The sequence below is a fragment of the Salvia hispanica genome, chromosome 4, assembly GCF_029641045.1.
Source record: "Salvia hispanica isolate PSC_SH4W2 chromosome 4, Shi_PSC_v1, whole genome shotgun sequence".
Lineage (NCBI taxonomy): Eukaryota > Viridiplantae > Streptophyta > Magnoliopsida > Lamiales > Lamiaceae > Salvia > Salvia hispanica.
The window spans coordinates 53,805,215-53,825,644 of record NC_142695.1 but is presented as its reverse complement, the minus strand read 5'-3'; the positions used below and the strand labels follow the sequence as shown (position 1 = coordinate 53,825,644).

Here is a 20,430-nt window from a genome sequence, read left to right as displayed (position 1 = left end):
AATGGAATGTAAGACCTACTTACTACTTATTGTAACAGTGAATTGTGACTCTTATTGTGAGCGGTCCATTTCTTTTTCCCACAACCTTTTAATATAACATTAAGATTAAAAAGTTTAGAAATATTGTTAATTGAAATTAAATAAATAAAGGAAAGTAATGAATTATATCAGCAAAATCGGAAGATAATTAATTTTTATAAACAGGCCGAAATAGAAAAACGACCGTTGGCCATAGACTATATAAGAAATAAATAATTATAATAAATTCGAGATGAATGCATTCCTAATAATGCCTTCTTCTCCGCGCATGCTTAATTATTTCCCGCCATTTATTTACATACTAATCCCCTGCTTTTTTCCTCTCACTCTCAAATCTCAACCCCCCTTTATCTCCTTCCTTTTTCCCCAAATCCAAATCCAAATCCAATTTCATCTTCTTCTCCCTTTTTCCATGAATTGATCATCAATTCAGCCAAATAAATCTCGCAATGGAACCAGCACGGCCCCGCAGCAGAATCGCGAAAACGTTTTCAAGAGTAATCAGTCTCAAATCGAGCGCCAAAAACCGCTCCAACAACCCAGGCTTCTGCCTCTTCCTCCCTCAGGAGAAGCTCCGATGCTGCGAGTCGCATCAATTCGAGAAGGAAGACGCAGAGGAAGCCATGGAGGAGTGCAAAACCCGCGCCGCCATGGAAGCCTTCGTCGCGAAGCTCTTCGCCACCATCTCCACCGCCAAGGCCGCCTACGCCGAGCTCCAATTGGCGCAGTTCCCCTACAACGGCGACGCGATCCAGTGCGCCGATCAAGCCGTGGTCGACCAGCTCAAGGCGCTATCAGAGCTCAAGTACAGCTACATCAAAAAGCAGATCGACTCGTCGCCGCCGCACGTGACGCTGATGCTGGCGGAGATCCAGGAGCAGCAGTCGCTGATGAAGACGTACGAGATCACGATGAAGAAAATGAGAGCCGAGATCGAGAGCAAGGAGGCGCGAATCGCGTCGCTGCAGCAGAGCCTCCGAGAATCCGCCGAGAGCAACAGATCGCTCGAGAAGAAGATGAATGCCAGCGGATCCTTCTCCGTTCTCGACGGCGTTCGATTCTCCGACGTCAGTCCTCGCGATTTCATCCTAGTTTTGCACTGCGCGTTGAGATCTGTGCGCGGATTCGTCAAGCTTTTAATTCGCGAAATGGAGTCGGCAAATTGGGACATCGACGCCGCGGCAGATGCGATCCAGCACGACGTCGTTTTTAGAAACAGAGATCATAAAGCGTTCGCGTTTGAATCGTTTGTTTGCAGAGAGATCTTCTCCGGCTTCAACGATGCCGGATTCGCCGTCCAAGGCGGCGAATCCTCCGTTCGCGGAGAGACGCCACGTCAGCGCCGCGATTTCTTCTTCGATCAATTTAGGGTTTTGCGATCGGCGAGCGCGATCAATTTCGTGAAGCAAAGCCCTAATTCGTTTTTCGGAAAATTCCTAAAATCGAAATACCTTCAGCTGGTGCATCCGAAAATGGAATTCTCGTTCTCCGGCAACCTGAACCAGAGGAAAATGGTGAATTCCGGCGAGTTTCCGGAAACGGAATTCTTCAAGGCGTTTGCGGAGATGGGGAGGAGGATTTGGCTGCTGCATAGCTTGTCGTTCTCGTTTGATCGGCGAGTCAGCTTGTTTCAAATCAGTCGGAATTCCAAATTCTCCGAAGTGTACATGGAAAGCGTGATGGATGAGGCTTTCGCCGCCGCAGACGGCGGCGTCAGGGTGGCGTTCACGGTGGTTCCTGGATTTAAGGTCGGGCAGACGGTGGTGCAGAGCCAGGTGTATCTCTTTCCAACAGACTCTCCGGCCAAGAGCTAGCTAGCTCCCCGCACGCGCTCTCCCACGCGCCGCCCCTGCTACGGTGGGGTCTCACAATCTTGAAATTAGATCCCCTCTGCACCATTCGGATTTTCTTTTTCAGGATTGTGATGTTGACAGTCCGCTTGGAAATAAAAGGTGTGAGGAGGAGGATCGCTTTTCAAGACGGCGGAGCAGCGGCGGCGCGTGGGCGTATTATGAAATGCGGTAGTTTTAAAAGATGGGAGTAGTGAGACAGAATTAAAGTGGGGCCCACGGATGAGGGAGAAATGAAGTGGTTTTTTTTGGCGGGAAGGGGGCGGTGGAGAGAGGCGGTGAGATGGTGGGGGCGGCGGCGCAAAAAGTAGAGAATAGAGGGGCCCTTTGGCCGGAAAAAAGAGATGGTTAAATTATGGTAGTGGTTTTTTTTATTATTGTTTTTGTATTTCATGACGAGGAAAAGACAGATCGGAGATGTATGGAATAAATTAATGTCATGTAAATAATTATTTAAATATGGAGTATACGTTTTACATAAGTAGAGGAAACATCATTATATCATTTTCAATTATTCTAGTACTATTTTTCGTTGCTGAATTTGTGAGTGCAAGTGCAATCATTAATTATTCGTAACGCGGGGTGGAATGAAATTGATGAGAAAAAATTAGTATTATTTTCCTTTTGGGAATATTTGCCTGTTCTTTGGAATATTTGCCTGTGTTTAATTTACCATACCTGTCGGCTTTCTTGGGATAATTACTTATTTATAAATATTTTCTATTTGTTTCAAATTTGCTGGAGTACAAACTATTTGATTTTTGAATAAATTATTATACAAAAGTTTCGGCTATTTGTCACTTCAATAGATTCCTGACACTATATGAATGCAAACGACATTAACTATTTATCTACGTGACATACAAATAATGATTTTTTATCAATATAAAACAATAATATACTCCACCTTTTTGTACAAGTGATAATAAATCTGTTATACTTCACGTAGATAGTACTAATAATATAAACGTAAATAATGAGATGTATAAAAATAAAACATGAACAAAACTTTTTATATGAAATTTTTGTGCTTAGAGCATCCACGATGGATGCTCTAGTGGAAGTCCTAGTGAGAGTCCTAGTGGTTGCCACGTCAACATGTCCTATTTTTCTGCAATGGTGGAGTCCTAGTGCATGCCCTATCTCTTATCCACTTTTCATTTCAATTTTAAATCATTATTTTTTAATTTTGTTTTTAATTACTATAAAATACCAAAATATATTATTTTAAACACTACAAATGCAAAAAAAAAAAAAAACTACACTACTTAATTTAAAAGTGGAACTACATCATACTTAGCTAAAAAAACTACATTAAAACTAAAATACTAAAAAAAAGAAAAAACCAAACTAGTCATCTAAATTCAACCTCTGGGCCAAATTCTTGATCATATTCTTAGTCCTCTGTCGGACTTCCGGATCGGTTTCTTGACGAAGGCTGTTTTGGGCGTCAAGTATAAACCTATACTCAACCACCTCGCGGTAACCTCCGAACTCCTCGATCGCCCTGTCCATGAGCTGAACAGATGGAGGAGGCGCAGCCTGCGGGGGGGGGGGGGGCGCTGATCCAGACGCGCCCGCCTTCGCCTTCCCTTTGGCCTGGGCTTTGGCAGCCTTGGTACCAATGGGACGTCTAAAAGTAGACGTAGGCGTGCCGGAACTCCCTTCCGGCTCAGCGTTCAGATCCACAGGAGATGGGCCGCTGCTCGTGTAATCGCCAGGTGTTCTTCGTCCGCTTCGGAGCCGAGGATCCAACCGGTATCCCTCCGTTGAACTTCCCCTTGTCCTTCAAGATCAGCCAAACATTGTACAACTTGAACTGCCCGAACTGCTGTTGGTACTCGGACAACGACTTGTTGAGGACATCCTCCATGCTCTCACCGCTAGCTCTTCCGTCCCTGTTCCTGTTGTAGATATAGAAGAAGTTGTTGACGTGGACCTTGATCCGATCCCAATACTTGCGCAGCTGAACCTTGGTCCGCTTGAACGCCCACTTCGGTTTCGCCTCGTTGTAGCGTTCCTCAATGCGATCCCACATCCTGGCCGAAGTCTGGTTGTTGGAGGCTATCGAATCCTCCGATACATCGACCCAACACTGAGCCACCTTCAGGTACTCATCCAACTCGTAGTCAGTACGCCCTGTTGCGTACTCCTCGTTCGGCTCGTCGTGTGGGATTGGGACTGGGACCGATGGCGCCTTTTCTTTCCGCGCCATCTTCTTCCTCCCTTTCTTCGGCGGTGGCCGCACAGGGGCAGGAGGTTGCCCACAACTAGGCTCCATATCCTCAACCCGATACTCCTCGGTGCCGAAGAACGGATAGAACTCAGAGTCGGAGACGAAAGTGGATCCTACAGATCCAGGCGTCTCAACCCGGTAGTCTTCGTGGCCGGGCCACCGGGCGCCGCCGCCGCCTCCTCCTCCTCCAAATATCGGCATATCGTCGTCGACATTATTCGGACTCGGGTATTGACTCGGATCCATTGTTGAAAGTGAGGATATTGAGAGAATATAGAAGAGAAAGTGAAAGGTTTGGTGTGTGAAAAGTGAAGAAAATGGAGTATTTATAGTGGTTTAAATTAGGGTTAAATAATTAAAAAAAAAAAAATAGGGCTCGGGCTCGGGCGCGCCTCTGCAATAGGCGCCCGAGCTCACGCCCAATCGATTGGGCTCGGGATCGGTTGCGACCAAACTATCGGTCGCGCTCGGGCGTGACTGAGGGCTGCAATGGATGCCCGACCACGCCTGAGCCCGATCTCGGCCGATCGGGCACGCGATCGGGCATCCATTGTGGATGCTCTTATTAAATACAAAACTTTCTCTTGATTATATTTTATTAATTTATATTAAAATTCGTATAGTATATTGTCAAAATTGTAACGATTAGAAGATATTGAACTGCATAAAACTAAAGCCAACATCGAAAGGAAAAAAAGGAAAAGATAAAAAAGACTCAGAGAAATGCAAAAGATTAATACTACTACTATTGAAAACAGAAATAGTAAAAATTCGTTATCTTTTTACTTTCAAATAAGGTAAGGAGTTAATAACATTGATGATGTTTGTCTTTACTTTTCTCTTTGTCTAATGAAAAAATCACAGTGATTTATAATCTAACATTTCATCTGAATGTTTTATCATTATGATGAAATGCATAGTAAAGTAGGTTCTGAAAACAAAATCCTGTTAAATCTTATCAATCGAATAATTTTTTCAAGAAATACTACAAAATATCTCATCATGTAGTACAATTTAAGAGATCTATTCACTTGGATAAAACTACTTGTGATAGTAATGCAGCTTACCGGTACCTCCAAACTCAGTCGGGAGATGCTCCACATCAAAATACTCCCTCGGGACATCTGCAACGTCTCTGCTCTTCGGGTATGATGCAAAATGGTAGTAAGGGCTATGAATATTCACCATCAGAATCACGAAAAACACTGAATAGCATCAAAGATCATGTTGGCAGATTGAAGTATTCAGCAAGAGTGCATTTATTGTGGCCGAGGAAAAAGGATGCAGGCAAAACGCGCGATTTCTCAGCGCATAAAATGGAAGCATTTGGATAGAAGTCGCTGTTAAGACTTAAGACTAGAGAAAACAACCCTCCCAGAATTCGTCAAATATCAAAGGGTAGTCTCTCAGGGTAATGGTTTTGCATCATGTTGACAGATGCTCTCACAGAGTCCAAACAGGCGTTTGCGTTCATGCTTAATAATGACCACCCCGTGAAGTCAATCACCCCTGCCATCTGCTCCTGTCCTTCTCGGAGATTTAGTATGGCATTCTCAATGACATAAACCAGATGTTTCATCTGCTGAATCGACGATTTTGAATTTCAGGAAAAACAGCACAATTTCGAATAGAGTGACTCAAATATCCTAAAGAGTCTTTTAATATACCTTCAATCCTAGTCTTAGTCCTGCCCTGAATACTTTCTCAGTCTCTCCTTCGATTGCAACTTCAGTCTAGCAATGCAATGCATAATGATCAAGTCAATTTTTGAAATACTAGTAGTAGCAACCTTTACTTACTTACTTCAACACAAACTTTGTATTCACTAGATTCACAACTCACAAGGAAAACAATTTTATTGCTTGTACCTTGCGCTCGTGCTGCTGCTCAACCGTCTCATCATCATGTAAGGAATTGCTGTCGTGAAAAGACATGATTCGCGTAGCAATTGAGCTTATCTTATCTGTAACAGAACAAAATTCAGTAAGCTAATTTCAGGAGAAATATCAAATATGTGACAGCAGCACAAGATCAATAAACCATCTGCCAGTCGTAATTCAAGTTAACTAAAGGGATGACCTTCTCCAATACAGCTGAACTCTGCGTTGAACACTTTCGAAAACACAAATAATCCATTCATGTTCTAACAAGCAGAGTTCATCTATATAACATTCACTACTCTTTACAGAAAACAACATCAGCTACATATACAAGATGCTTTATTACTAATAAGAAAAACCTTCAAACAAACAACAATGTATATAGTCAACAAAATAAACATAAACAAGCACAAAATGTGATAATTGGGCAATCTTGTTTCTAAAGGAAAAATCTCATATCATCTGATTTCTTTCAAATGGGGTTTTCTATCTCATGCAATACTACTATTAAAACCGCCAAAAAGAAAACAAAAAAAATTGATGTGCTGGTTTTTAATCTATGCTTACACAGCCTAATCTCCAAGAATTTTTTTTAATTTCTGTAATGAACACTGAAATAGAAAAACTGATCAAAACTGCCCAAAGATGAGAAACTTGATTTTAGTCATATTAGTCACATAAGCAAGTCTCATTTTATTCATAACTTTTTACTATAGCTCAAAATTTCCCGAAATTAAAATAGATAATTAAAAATAATAAAATAAAATTCGAACAGCTAGTACATTTTTTGAAACCAAAAATTATACCTAAAGAAATACTAAAAAATGACATTGATTTAAACTCCTAAATTAAATTTTAATTGTCACTTTAAAATGAGTGAGGAATGTAGAAATGGATCATATTTCATTTAGAAAAGTAAGATTGTTTAAGTCATGGGTTGCTATTGCAATTCAATTCGATTTCTTAAAGCGCAGCCTCGTTTTTATGGTCCGGTCGAACCAGTGTCCACCCATATTTTGCAGTGGTGAACCCTCTCCCAAGTCTTCATGTACGTTTCTTTTGAAATATTAACCTCACTGGTCTCAATTAGCATATGAGATTTGGATGTAGGCCTGCCTCGATGGCGTACCTTGTTTTTTACCTCCCAGTAATTTTATTGCAAAAGGCAAATACAGAGTACTTTTTTGTTGGTTGGCGATGATTGAATATTCGCTAATATCCACATATACTATGAAGATTCTCGTGATTTCCTCCACGGTATAATAAAACTCGTATAGAGAATTAAAGTTCGAGCCAATGTTGAAGTGCATCGTGAAGATGTTTGGAGCACGGGAGATGGCCAAAACAATACGTACAATGGATAACATTATGGAGTCACTTAACAACTAAGAGTGAGGACCGCAAAGGTACACAGAGAGACGTTTAGTGAAGAAAATTGTTCGATGATCCTGTTTATATTAGATCTGTAATCAAAGCTTGATCCGGTTGTACATAGATTAGCAACGGATTCTAGATCCTACTTTGTTATGCTAATGTATCCAACTTTACAATTCAATCAATGAAACAGTGAATTCACAATATGCTATCTATGACGCACTTGTTTTGCTTTCTTCTTCATGTATTCCCATCTTTGTTTTCATCTGCCTCGTCGGAAAATTGGATGTGGTCAAGATCTTGTGGAGACAATGTGCCGAGACAAGGAGATGAGAACGGTGTTTGCAAAGTTATTCCAAAGGAAATATACTACTCCCTAACTAATATTGAAGATATAATTAAATTGTTTGGTAACGTCGGGCTTTGTGGAATTTGGAAAAATTGCTACCTAACTTCTGACATGAATTTTGAATTTTGGTCGTTGATTAATGAGCACAACGAAATGTGAGGACCATGTTTTTAACCAAACTCATTAAATGCATTTTATTCGCTTAGAAAATTGTCTTTTGCTTAATTTTCAATGAATTTTAATGTTATTCTTACTTCCACCATATATGTATACGATGGTTATCTAAAAATCAAATAAATCGGTTAAATCCGACTTTTGTGATAGAATGCACAGATTAAAATTTTAGATATTGATTTAATGTAAATAAAATTCAACAATGAGATATAAATGCACGTGATATAGATCTCCATGTTTTCAACTTGTTGAAAAACTCTATTGAATGTCCAAATTGATAAAGGATAAAGTTAAAATTTGATCTAGGATTTTATGTCAATTATTATACCTCCTCCCAACATAATACCCTAAATTAATTTGTTGCCTTTAGTCTAATATTGTGACAGGACGTTTATTATATTTAAGCTAAATATTTAATTTGATGCCTCAAAAGGTAGATTATTGTGGAGCCTAAGTGTTGGTTTGAAACATGCAATAAAACGTTAGCTGTCTCAGCGAATTGTAAAATTGTACGTATTTTACGTTAATCAATAGAGCTATAATTGAATTCATTTCTTCATAATTGTGAATCTGTGATTACTTTACAAATTTGGAAAACCGACAGCCAATTTCGTAGATTTACAAGTATTGCGAATTCAACTAAATTGATAATAAAATTATTTATTATTAGAGTGTAATGTGATGTGCGGTCGAATATATTCTTGAGGATTTGTTTTCACACCACAAAAATAAGCTGTATGCATTTCTGGTGAATAAAAATATAATGATCATAAAGGACCATCCACAAAGAAATTCGGCAATGAAATCTAATAGTAGTATGGGGTCATTTAATTTTGGAAAAGAAAAAGTTTGCCACTTAAAAGGGAAGCCATATGGATCTTGCAAATTGGTGGGTTCGGGCCGGGTCATTATCATTGTCATGTCGATATGACAATGATACTATCTGATTAACCCTAAGCCAAACACAAATTGTTAACGAAGCTTTTGACATGAATATAAATTACACCCGATTGACTGATTCCTTTAAACATGAACCCAATAGCAACAAAATTCACTTAGTATTGACACAACTTGATAACAACACGCCACGTTAAAAATCCAACATCCCCTACTAAATCTAAATTCACAAAATTCAAAGATTAATATTCAAATACACCTTGCCTAGTAAATTAAACATCGAAAAAAAAATACTCCCCTCCCCCCCCCAACCATCTCTACACAAGACATTTTTTTAGACATGAGATTTAAGAAAATTGTGTAAAGTGAGTTAAGTGGAAATAAAATAAAGTACGAGCAAATAAAATAATATAAGAAAAATGAAATGCATTTTTTTTTGCTAAAAAGAAAATAGCTAATAGTGACTAAGATTAATGACAAAGGGGTACACGAATTCAATGAACATATAATTGATCCGCTTCCAAGCATGTTGATCATCAATGACTCACATGTATGAGTATTTATAATTGTGACGATTTTATGTTACTATATACAATTGCTTCATTAAATTCAAACTAATTTAGATCTACCAAAATTGGAAAAAATTCTTGGAGCAATCTACACGAATAATTAGGGTCATTCTCGTATGATGTATTTACCAGTTACCACTGACTACTTAAAAACTTTATTACTAATTTATTTCTATTTTTGTGAGAGAAAATACTACTTAAAAAGTTACTAGTATTAATGTCACTTAACCGACATTATAACGACAGGTGGAAAAAGTCGAAAAAAACGCGTCTCCTTTTCACCTTTACATGTTTGCCTTTCTCATTCTTGCCATCTACATAGCTGTATGTTAATACTTACAAATAAATAAATAAATAATCATGTATGTCACATTATGTTTACATGAGTTTGAACAGTCTACAAAATTCTGATTTGCTTCAAATTAATGCATTAATAGTATATTCTGCCTCAACAATTAACCAAATTATACATTAAAACTGGGGCAAATTGTTATTAATAATTAATATAATCAAATTCTAATCCGTTCCATACATAATTTGAAAAATCAGCCAGAAAAACTTGATCGCAATTATCTCATAATGAAAAATCTGGTTACCCGTCAGTAAAATATACTGTAGTTGTTTATTTTCAATTGAACAATGTCCATTTTCTATGAATAGACGACGTTGTGTTAGTCAATGACAGTGACTTAGATATATGATTTCCCGACTGTCATATCATATACAATTTCATTAAAGCTCAGAAGTTGTGTCGAAATAGTAGTACTTGCTAACAAATATAAATTTAATGACGGATCATAATTTGACAAAACATCATGATTTTTTCAATTACACACATATCGAACAACCCGATTTTTCCGACAAAACATCACAATTTTGCTTTACATGCAATTAATGTGTGATACTCACTGCGTTGAGTTTTTTCACGGTTCCATTTCGTATAACGTAGCCATGTGACAACATCTACGAGATCTTTTAGTAAAATAAAATTTTCATTGAGATACCAATTTAGTAACCAAATTTGATTTTAATTCACACATTGTCTATGGTCTTCATGATCGGAACAAACACGTCGATAAATAGCATCAAAAGAAAAATAAATTGAATAAAATAGAAAAGAAAAAAAATAATCCTACTCTATACATTCACATGTGTATTTAATCATCTAATAATCTAGCAAATAATCAAAATATTACTAAGGCCTTTAATTTGCCTCAACAACAAAAGAATTCAAAAATTGTGAAGATCAAAGCTAGTGGCCCACACCGGGGCTAGGGACGGAGCGCAAAATCCGATCGAGGGCGGCGAGGTGGCGGGCGATGAGCTTTTCATCAAGGGTGGTGCCGGACGCCTCCACCTTCTCCGCTGCTGACGTGTCTTCCCGGTGAGGTGGAATATTGCTATTTTCCACCTTCATAAATAGCTTTCTTCCTTGTGTAGACGACACCAAACTGCAAAATATGATCACTCCCATCACAAATACTACACCTTTTAGAGCCATTTTTGTTGTAAAAATGATGTAAAGAAACTTCTTTTTTTTTGAGAGAGAAAGAGGGTTTTAGTGGAGGAAAGGGAGGAGGAGTTTGAAGAGATTAATTGGAGAATGTATATATAGAATATTGAGTGGAATATAAAAAGTGGGAACTACTATATAAGGAACACTAGGAAAAGAGTGGGACACAAGGTGGTTGGGCCAAGTCAAATTTGATAATGCTTCTTTTTTTCAATGTTTTTTCTTATAGATAATATTATTGTGTAAGTATTACTTTATTCAATGCGTGTTGAGATGTAATATGACTAGTTTTTAATGCAAACTTGAAGGGTACGGCATTTAATTGGAAAAAAATTGAAATATGCGAATGTTGGTAGAATTTTAGTTTGAATTTGTGTGTGAGGTCAAACAAAATAAGGTGGATGGCACTACTAAGAGATGTAATTTGAGTTGAATGAAGGCCGCGTGGAAGCTAAATTAGGTGGGGAAGTGAGATAAGTCGCCGGCCATTTTATTCTTGGTCTTTAATTTCGTGCATGTTTTACTTTGAGTCAAGCTCCTAAATATCCTCGTAACCTCGTTGGTCACAACTAGTTCTTTGTCAGACTGCTATTTCGTTGGGTACTGCTTCTGAGTCAACTGTTATACGTTCTTGTAGTTACGATCAGATTGGATCACCATTCTGAGTTGCTTGGCTCTCAATGAAATGATCAATAGTATATAACTAAGAGGACTCATACTAAAATACTAGTCTCTTAGGTTCGTAACACTAACCCATGCCAGAATTCATTGGTCAGAGTCATTTTTGTGAGCAGTTAACTACAAGGTCAAAGTTAAAATTTTTTCATCTGCTTTAAACTTAATAGAAATATTAGAATTCGACTGTATTCGTGATTTTAATACCAATAATCTTTTGGAAATAAAGAATAATTTGAAAGTAATTTTACATTTTCAAGTTTCCAATCACATGGGACTAGCTCCATTGATGTAGCTTTCAAACATGCCTAAATTTCTATTTACTTTTTCTTCTCCATTTTGTGGTTCATTTTCACACTTGAGCTGGCCGGCCCTCGTTTTCTAAAGTTCATTTCTTCCTGTCAAGTTGTATTCATATAAAGAAACATTCAATATCATAATTCGATTATGAATAAATTCTTTTACCATTTTCCATAATAGAATAATAATTACTTAGAATTTAGAACTTTTCCTTGCATATATCGTAAAAAAAATTAATACTAAGACTTTGTGTTTGAAAAATCGACCAGTGCAGCTGTGTAGGTGGTATATATATATGTCCAAATGCTGCCGTCAATACTTCCTTTTGGATTCGCCATTAAACCAAAAAAGAAAAATTCAATATGCCAATTCATACTTACATATGTCTGCATTTATATATTCTTCCTTTGAAAACTGCCAATCAACAGATTCGATCGACACGCTTTGAATCTGATAGGTAAGAAACTTAACTCCATGTTTGACAGATCTGTATGATACTCAAATGTCCTGCAAAGATATTTTGTCCTTACATAAAATTGTAGCACTTGAAAGATGGACTTGCATAAAATTCCATCACTTCAACAAAAAAAATCGTTAAGGGAACTTTTAATGCAATTAAGGACGCTAAATTTATGTTTCTAAATATACCATCAACGCTTCAAAAAACGTCATTGTTAGTGTCGCAACTGAAATTAGAGAACGCAAATGAAAGCGTCCCTAAAAAGCAAAAGATTAAGTTAATCTATCCTTAATTTATAAACATTTTTTTTTTCATCCTAAATTATTGTTATTTTATAAAATTTCCAATGCAAATAATTGCGTCTCGATTTTTATGTCCTTAAAAATAGTATTTCAGAGGACTAAGTTATGTAGTGCGTTCGTTGACTTGTTAATAAATTAATCAAGGAAGGTCCAATTTGAATATGACTGTGTATATATTTTCATGTGCATGCATCTTTATAATTCATTCTTGATGTCAACCATCTTTATTTTAATAATTTATATCGTATCATAATTGATCGGTATATGTATATATTGTTCATGTATTAAAAGTCAACTATGGAGAAGTCGTTTCCTAAACCTTAATTAGGTCAATATTGATTTTTCAAATTGAGCTGAGCTGAGATTCTATTGCAAAATCGGTTACAACCGAATTCCTTATGACAATTAGGTACCAGAGTTTTTAAATGTGATCGATTACATGTTTCATATGAAGCAATTAATAATGGGATGCATCCAAATATTTGCTAAGATGCGATGTATTGCTAAACTACCTTTCAAATTATTACTTTATTAATAAAAAATCCAACTATAAATTAAAAAACCTGCGAGATCTGGTACATGTTAAGAAATGGATATTTGTGCAAGGTTCTCTTCACTGGAAATGAAAACGTGATCTTTTTACATGATTTTAAATAAGTTCTGAATTTTCAGACTACATTTTCCAGAAAAGGACCAGTTATAATCAGATAATGAAGAAGATTAATACACATGATTTAAGGATTACCTTTTATATTTCACAGCTACTAGGAGTCTAGGAGTACTATTTTAGGCACAAAGTTAGTAGTATAATTATTTTAAAGATTTGATAAAGTATTAATATTACGAATAAACTACAAAATTCTAAGACTACCACAAATCCGTTTTAGACAAGCAGCAAGAAAACAAAAAATTAACAGGGATGACTCGGGTAGAAAGTTCAGCTAATTTACATGTAGCGTTTACCTCGCTTGAAGTCACTGAAATGCTTCGTCTTGGGTCCGGCAGTTCAACCATCTCCACTCTCTATAATACGATAGAAAAGATTTGAACAACCAAGCTAGTACAAACTAGGCCATGCCCAAATTAGTTGAAACATAGTCAAACCATATACCTCTCGCTACGGAGAGACTATTGGTGTTCAAGCTTAGCCACTTAGACCAGACCCATTGCAAAAATTTGAGTTTCACATAATCTGTTCGTGAAGAAACTCATACCTTTTATAGTTTCCATGTTATCTTCCTTGAAGACACCGAGGGGTGAGCCACGTATTGACAGAAGCATCTCGCCAGACTTTGGAAACCTCGTGGTTTTGGGGGTTACCCCAACTGACAATCGATGGTTACTAACCTGTAGTTACATTACCAATGAGAAGTTACATTATCAATGAGAAGTTAACTCAGATGCAGAAATCTGAGATAGCAAATATGGAGTAACTACTAATTTTACATCAATAAGCAAAGATTACCACATATTATTATGTCATAATGACAAACATTTACATACATTTGGAGTATGCAGGTTATCCTTCAGTTCTAGCATTTGTGATTGTGATGGCTCGTCAAAAACCTGAAAATTTTAACAGAGGTTAGCAGAGATGAGTATCTAACAGCTAACAAAAAGCAAATAATGGCCTTACCTATCTCAAGCAACTGATAAAACACAGATAAATAATAGTAATGAATAATTTATCGAGGAAGCATTAAAGAACAGGGCATACGAGACTCCTGGTCTCTAGTTTATCAGCAGCAAAAAGGCTTGTTTTCACTGCGACATAATGATAAAACATCACCAGCTATACATGTAGAGAAAGGTCGGAAGATCGGGTCATCTAGTTTAAACTTTAAAGAGACGATTTCTCAATACCAGCTTGATTTGAAAATTTGAAGCCGCATAGAGAAGGAATCCCTGAGGAGAATTCAGGATAAGCTAATGACAAGCGACGTAGAAGAGCAGCATGTAATGTTCTTTTATCACCATGGTCCACATCCACAGCTTCCCCTTTCGATTTCACTTCATACTGGCCATCCTCTCCAGTCTTTTCAAGGGTTAGGTTCGTTAGTTTTTCATCGAAAAACTGCAATACAGGAATCTGCAACTGGTCTTCACTGAAATAAGAACGAAGTAACTGCAGCATAGTGCTAAAACGTTCGATTTCAACATCCCGGAGAGCTCTGATTGCAGCACATTGCCTCTCAGCTGATGAATAAATTATGCAAGTAAATTCAAAATGCCAAAATTGATGACCAATACATACTTCAAACGAAGAACAAGTATAGCCCTAAGGTCGTTTCTGATGTTTGTCACAACTCAAAAGAAAAGTATCATATCATAATTTTGCTAAGCTAACCTAATAATCTGAATGTGCAATTGCAGAGTCAATCAAAAGTTGAGCAGTCAGCATCCAATTGTGGTAACTGGTGCGCCTAAATTCGACAGAAATGCTTATTTCCCTCTCCATTCTTCATACTATTTCACATATTTAGCAATAAAAATTCGATAAAAATGCTGATTTCCCTTTCTACTCTTCACTATTTCTATGTATTTAGCAATATTGCGGAGGTGAAGAGTATACCTTCGTAGTTGTCAAATGCCTCGTCTTTCTCTTTCAGCGAGGCGATTTTATCATTGCGATTCTGTTCCTCTCCACGCGGTTTCTTTCGCGGTCTTCCTCTTTTTGTTGCCATTGAAGCCTTTTACACTATCTGCGAGTAAACCTACAAAATTAGCAACCAAAAAGGGCAGCAATGAGAATGAGAATCAATTTAGGCAATATTTCCAATAATACATCAACTAATCGTGGAATCAAGGTGCGCGACCAGACGGCAGAGGCGGCGACGTGAACGGTGGGCCGAGCTCCTTGGAAGAAAAAGTGGCGTCTGTGAATAGGAAAACCTCTCAAAATTCAAATAAATTGCACAAGGTCCTTTCACATTTGATAATTTGGTTCAAATCCCTCAGGTTCTGGAAATTTTCAGTTTAATCCTTAATTTCTAAAAAGTTTGATTCAGATATATACGGAAAAAAATACCCTCAATTAAGACAAGTTAAAAACTGTTTTACTTAAATTTAATTTTTCATTTTAAATTTGTAAAACACATTTTAATTTGTACTCCAATGAATCAAACTTTATTTTCCAATGAATTCCCGTGTAAATATACACCGGTTTTTGATATGCTCAGAATTGAAAAAGTGATTACTCAATTGACGATGTTTCTTGGTTTTGCTCAAATTGCGATAATTTATCTGATAAAAGTTTATCTTGGACAATATACAATATGTATCAAATAATTAAGCATATGTTCCAACCACATTTATTAATATGGGCTGCAAAATGTAGTATTTGCCAACAACTCTAATTTTATATATTCATAAATCAAATGTATAACATAATAGTACTATGTTTAGATATATTGATAGATGATAGATGCGTAATTTTAGTTTAAATAAAAATAAACTAAATAAAGTGAGGGTAATAATTACACTTTACATACGAAATGTTGTACTAATGTTTCAATTGAGTACAAAATATTTTAAGTTAACAAATATCATACAAAAAGTTTGATTAATGTTGCAAATTAGTACATTCCGTCTAAAAATCACTAATATCGTTACTTTTTCTTATTTTTAATCCTTTAGAATCTAAAATTAGCTACATATATTAGCCGAAAGTTAAATGTGAATTCATTGTTTAATAAAATGCCCATATGGCAATGTATAAGGTATTATTTAGAGAAATAATATCATATTTTTTAGGGCATAATTTTGGAGAAAAATAAGAAAAAGTAATAGTGTTAGTGACTTTTAGATGGAATGTACTAATTCGTAACACTAATTTTTTGTATGATATTTGTTAACTAAAAATATTTTGTACTCAATTGAAATATTGGGGAAATATTTTGTACGAGAATTGTAATTACTCCAATAAAGTGTGTATTGCTATTTCAACGGCCATATCGACATCTAAAATTATGGAATTATTTGTATGCAATAAAAAAAGAAAAATAGAGGAGTGAAAAAGAAGGAAATGAGCTGAAAAAGCAAATCCTATCACTGTAGTCATCTCCCTCAATCTCTCCAAAATCCCACCCAATTTTCAACTACTTTACCTTTCTCAGCAGAGGCTTCGTCTTCAGTGAACTGGATCCGCGGACCCGACCCTGCTACCATCCGAATCCGTTGCAGCAATGTCGGGTTACCGAGCAGAAGACGACTACGACTACTTATTCAAGGTTGTTTTGATAGGCGATTCCGGCGTCGGGAAATCCAACTTGCTTTCTAGGTTTACTCGGAACGAGTTCAGCCTCGAGTCCAAATCAACTATCGGCGTCGAGTTCGCCACCAGAAGTTTGAACGTCGACGGGAAAGTGATCAAGGCTCAGATTTGGGACACTGCGGGCCAAGAGAGGTGCGGATTTATGTTAATTGTTTGCTACTCACCTGATCTGCTGCTCCTGCATTTGTTTTTTCAGTTGTATTGTTAGAGAATTGCTGAATCTAGTGATATTGTTCCAGAATTGCTAAGTAGCAATGGATTTTGTGAATTTTGCTGTTTATGGAAGTTGTGCTTGTAGATTTTTAAGTTATCTAGGGGGATGAGGGTTTGTTTGGATGGATCTATTGGCTGTGTGATGCTGTGGTGATGTTTGAGTAACAGCTGAAAGGGGTAAAGTGATCTAGGGCTAATAATTGGAGATAATGTTTGATTTTTGGAAGGTAGATTCTTGGCATAATTTATCTAACTTCATAGGAATATACGAAATTGTACAAGTCTTAGTTTTCTGTGTGCATTCAGTCATATACTGAATTATGCCTTTAACTTTTCCTGCTCATGGTGGGAAATGAGAATCGTCTAGCTGTGATGGATGATCATGAGTCATTCGAAAAGCAAGTGATCCTATGGAATATCTGCAAAAATATTTGCTTGGAGTTCCGTATTTGGTTTTATGCTCAAAGGAGTGCAAATGAATCTGCAAGTTTTGTGCAAAATCTGCTTGATGATTTTCTTACTTGCAAGGCCTTCAGAATCCTAGAACCTAGTTGTAACCATTTTCCCAGCTTCTTCGTCTCATTAATTTATGCCTTCTTGCAAAGTTGTAGTAGTGTATATGGCATTTTATCAAAAATATCAATAATCATGGATGAAATTGCTGACTGTATAATATGCCTAAGGTTAAAGATATGTATGAAGTGTAAAAGTCTTTGATAATTATCAAAGTAAAAATAGGCTTCTTTTGCCAAAAAAGAAAAGATATCTATTCAAGGTAACTAGGAGTTGTTGAAATCTAGTTTGGCATAATCTTGCCTAATTCTAAGCAATGCCCACTTTAGGTACTTTTTGCATGTCTTGAGTGTAGAGAAAATTTGCTTTTCTAAAGATTTACACTTTTTGCTTCCCTCTTTTCTCATTTTATTATTTTCAATTTTTCAGCATTTTATTTCAACGAATTTTCTTATAACCGTCAGTCAGGCTTCTTTTTGCATGTCTTGAGTGGAGTAATTGTTACTGAAATGATAGGAAAATGATATCTTGAGGCACATTTTTTATTCTTTTGGCTGGTGTTAAGTTTCAGCCAAAAAATTAATTAATAGATGGAGATATGAGTTACAATCAGCTTTTTGTTATGAGTCAACACAGTTCCAATGCCTTATGGGCTTGATGGTTACAAACCTTGTCTTGTCATGTCAGACCGTTGCGGGGTCCAAAATCGTAAGATCAAATGTAGCTGTTATCCTTGAGGGTTTCATATCCTGGCTTGAGGTTAGATCCAAGTTTAGAGACTAAACTAGCAAAAAGAACACGAGTCAAGGTTGATTGTGACCCGCGGAAACATTGGACTTATGGAATTAAATAGCTTTCCTGTTTACAGGAACTAACAAACGTATAGATGAACACAAGATATGGTTTCAGTTATTCTGTCACTTGTTGCCTTTTACCCACTCTGAACATCGTCCTTTCTCCAGGTACCGTGCCATTACAAGTGCATACTATCGCGGTGCTGTTGGTGCTTTGCTTGTATATGATGTCACTAGGCACTCCACATTTGAAAGCGCCGAAAGGTGGTTAAGGGAGTTGAGGGATCACACTGATCCCAACGTAGTCGTCATGCTTATTGGCAACAAATGCGACCTCCGGCATCTGGTGGCAGTCTCAACAGACGATGGGACCTCATTTGCTGAAACCGAGTCGCTCTACTTCATGGAAACTTCGGCCCTAGATGCTACCAATGTCGAAAATGCATTCACGGAGGTTCTCACGCAAATATACCGCATCGTGAGCAAGAAGAGCATGGAGGCAGGTGACGACGGGAACATGCAGACTGTCCCGACCAAGGGAGAGAAAATCGACGTGAGCAAGGACGTATCGGATGTGAAGAAAGGAGGTTGCTGCTCGTGAGGTATGGTGCCATCTTTGTTTTCTGCTGCATCGTCTTTGAGATTGTGGTGTAAACTTTTACCTCTGCAGATGTTAGAAATATGGACATGCTTTAATTTGTATTATTTTCATGGAATGCCAAATTCACATGATGTTTGTCTGATTCAGACATCAATATACGTGTCATTTCAAGAAAAAAGGGGAAAAAATCTTACTACTACTACTTTATTTATTTAGTTTTTTCTATAGTTTGTCAATGCTGTATGATGATTATCAATTATCAAAAGATATTTTGACTAATGAAAATGTATTAAACTTCAGTGACTATACCCATGCGTGAGCAGTGACTTATAACATGATAATTTAAGAGTGGTTGACTTGAAGATTGAAATAAATTAAATGATTTAAATCTAAATAATTTTACTCATACATCATGAGGCATGACTATTAACATTGTAGTACTGTATTAAGAATTGCTGACTTACAATAGAGAAATGGATTAAATAAGGTCTTATTAAGTTTTACTTCGCTACCAGTCTTTCCCAATCTTTTTTTGATCAAATTCATTTAAAAAATGAATATACTCTGTTTTCTCCGATGGAATTTCTACCAGTAAGATCAGATAAATATAAGCTGTATTATATCTTTAGGAATTTATGTATTCACTTTTTATGGGTAAAATAAAATGCATTTATGTGTGTAATTGTGTGTTCAATTTTGGAGTTTATATATGCACTTTTATAGTTTAATCGCTTTATGTACTTTGTAATATGACTGATAATAGATTTATATGGTAAATAATACTACCAGCTATCAATTTTTGAGTGCCAAGATTTTAAAAAGTATACCTCCTTCCCTGAAAATTTATCTCATTTTTCCATTTCCGTCCGTCACCCAAAATTTGTTTCATTCACTTTTTAACCATTTTTGGTAATGAACCTCATATTCCACTAACTAATTCATACTCACATTTTATTATAAAACTAATATATAAAAGTAGGACCCACAATCCACTAACTTTTTCAACTCACTTTCCATTACATATCTTAAAACCCGTGTCGAGTCAAAGTGGGACAAATTTTAGAGGACGGAGGTAGGATTTGATAAAATAAGTGAGAGACTGAGAGAGAGAAAAAATTGAAATATTATTAGTGGAAAATAAAACTTATTCTATTACCAAATGAAAAAGTTATTAAAACTATATAGAACTAATTTTGATGGACGGTGTTAAACGAAAAAACAAGACTATTTTCATACAAAGTATTACTCCCTCCGTTCTTTAATAGTTGAGTCATTTTTTTATTTTGGATAGTTCCCTCATAGTTAGGTCATTTCAATATATGGTAACACTTTTTCTCACTCTTACTTTACTCTCTCTTACTTTGTTTCTCTCTATTCTATTTTTTGTCACTTTCTACTTTATTCTCTCTCTTATTTTT

At 36.6% G+C, this 20,430-nt stretch overlaps 3 protein-coding genes across 8 annotated transcripts; 2 read left to right on the top strand and 1 right to left on the bottom strand.

Annotated features, from left to right (window-relative positions):
- Window positions 1-281: 281 nt before the first annotated feature.
- LOC125191996 (protein GRAVITROPIC IN THE LIGHT 1-like) lies at window positions 282-2,370 on the top strand. Its single transcript, XM_048089447.2, has one exon. It carries the CDS (start codon window positions 489-491, stop codon window positions 1,851-1,853), a length of 1,365 nt encoding a protein of 454 aa, XP_047945404.1. The 5' UTR covers window positions 282-488; the 3' UTR covers window positions 1,854-2,370.
- Window positions 2,371-12,150: 9,780 nt separating this feature from the next.
- LOC148929434 (uncharacterized) lies at window positions 12,151-15,580 on the bottom strand. 6 transcript variants are annotated; one of them, XR_016128693.1, is made up of 8 exons: window positions 15,404-15,579; window positions 15,191-15,320; window positions 14,482-14,814; window positions 14,336-14,382; window positions 14,122-14,184; window positions 13,730-13,965; window positions 13,582-13,641; window positions 12,151-12,363 (listed from the first exon to the last, which is right to left on the bottom strand). XR_016128693.1 is itself a non-coding variant. In XM_089056126.1 (8 exons), exons 2-7 carry the CDS (start codon window positions 15,300-15,302, stop codon window positions 13,625-13,627), a joined length of 705 nt encoding a protein of 234 aa, XP_088912252.1. In that variant the 5' UTR covers window positions 15,303-15,320; window positions 15,404-15,575; the 3' UTR covers window positions 12,151-12,363; window positions 13,582-13,624. The 6 variants fall into 6 exon arrangements, 5 of the variants coding, with proteins under 5 accessions (XP_088912252.1, XP_088912254.1, XP_088912251.1 ...); XM_089056126.1 differs by having other exon boundaries at window positions 13,833-13,965; window positions 15,404-15,575; XM_089056125.1 differs by lacking the exon at window positions 12,151-12,363 and having other exon boundaries at window positions 13,390-13,641; window positions 15,191-15,332; window positions 15,435-15,577.
- Window positions 15,581-16,602: 1,022 nt separating this feature from the next.
- Window positions 16,603-19,166, top strand: LOC125195681 (ras-related protein RIC2). Its single transcript, XM_048093828.2, has 2 exons — window positions 16,603-17,023; window positions 18,580-19,166. The coding sequence occupies exons 1-2, from the start codon at window positions 16,803-16,805 to the stop codon at window positions 19,010-19,012; spliced, it is 654 nt and encodes a 217-aa protein (XP_047949785.1). The 5' UTR covers window positions 16,603-16,802; the 3' UTR covers window positions 19,013-19,166.
- The last annotated feature ends 1,264 nt before the right edge of the window (window positions 19,167-20,430 follow it).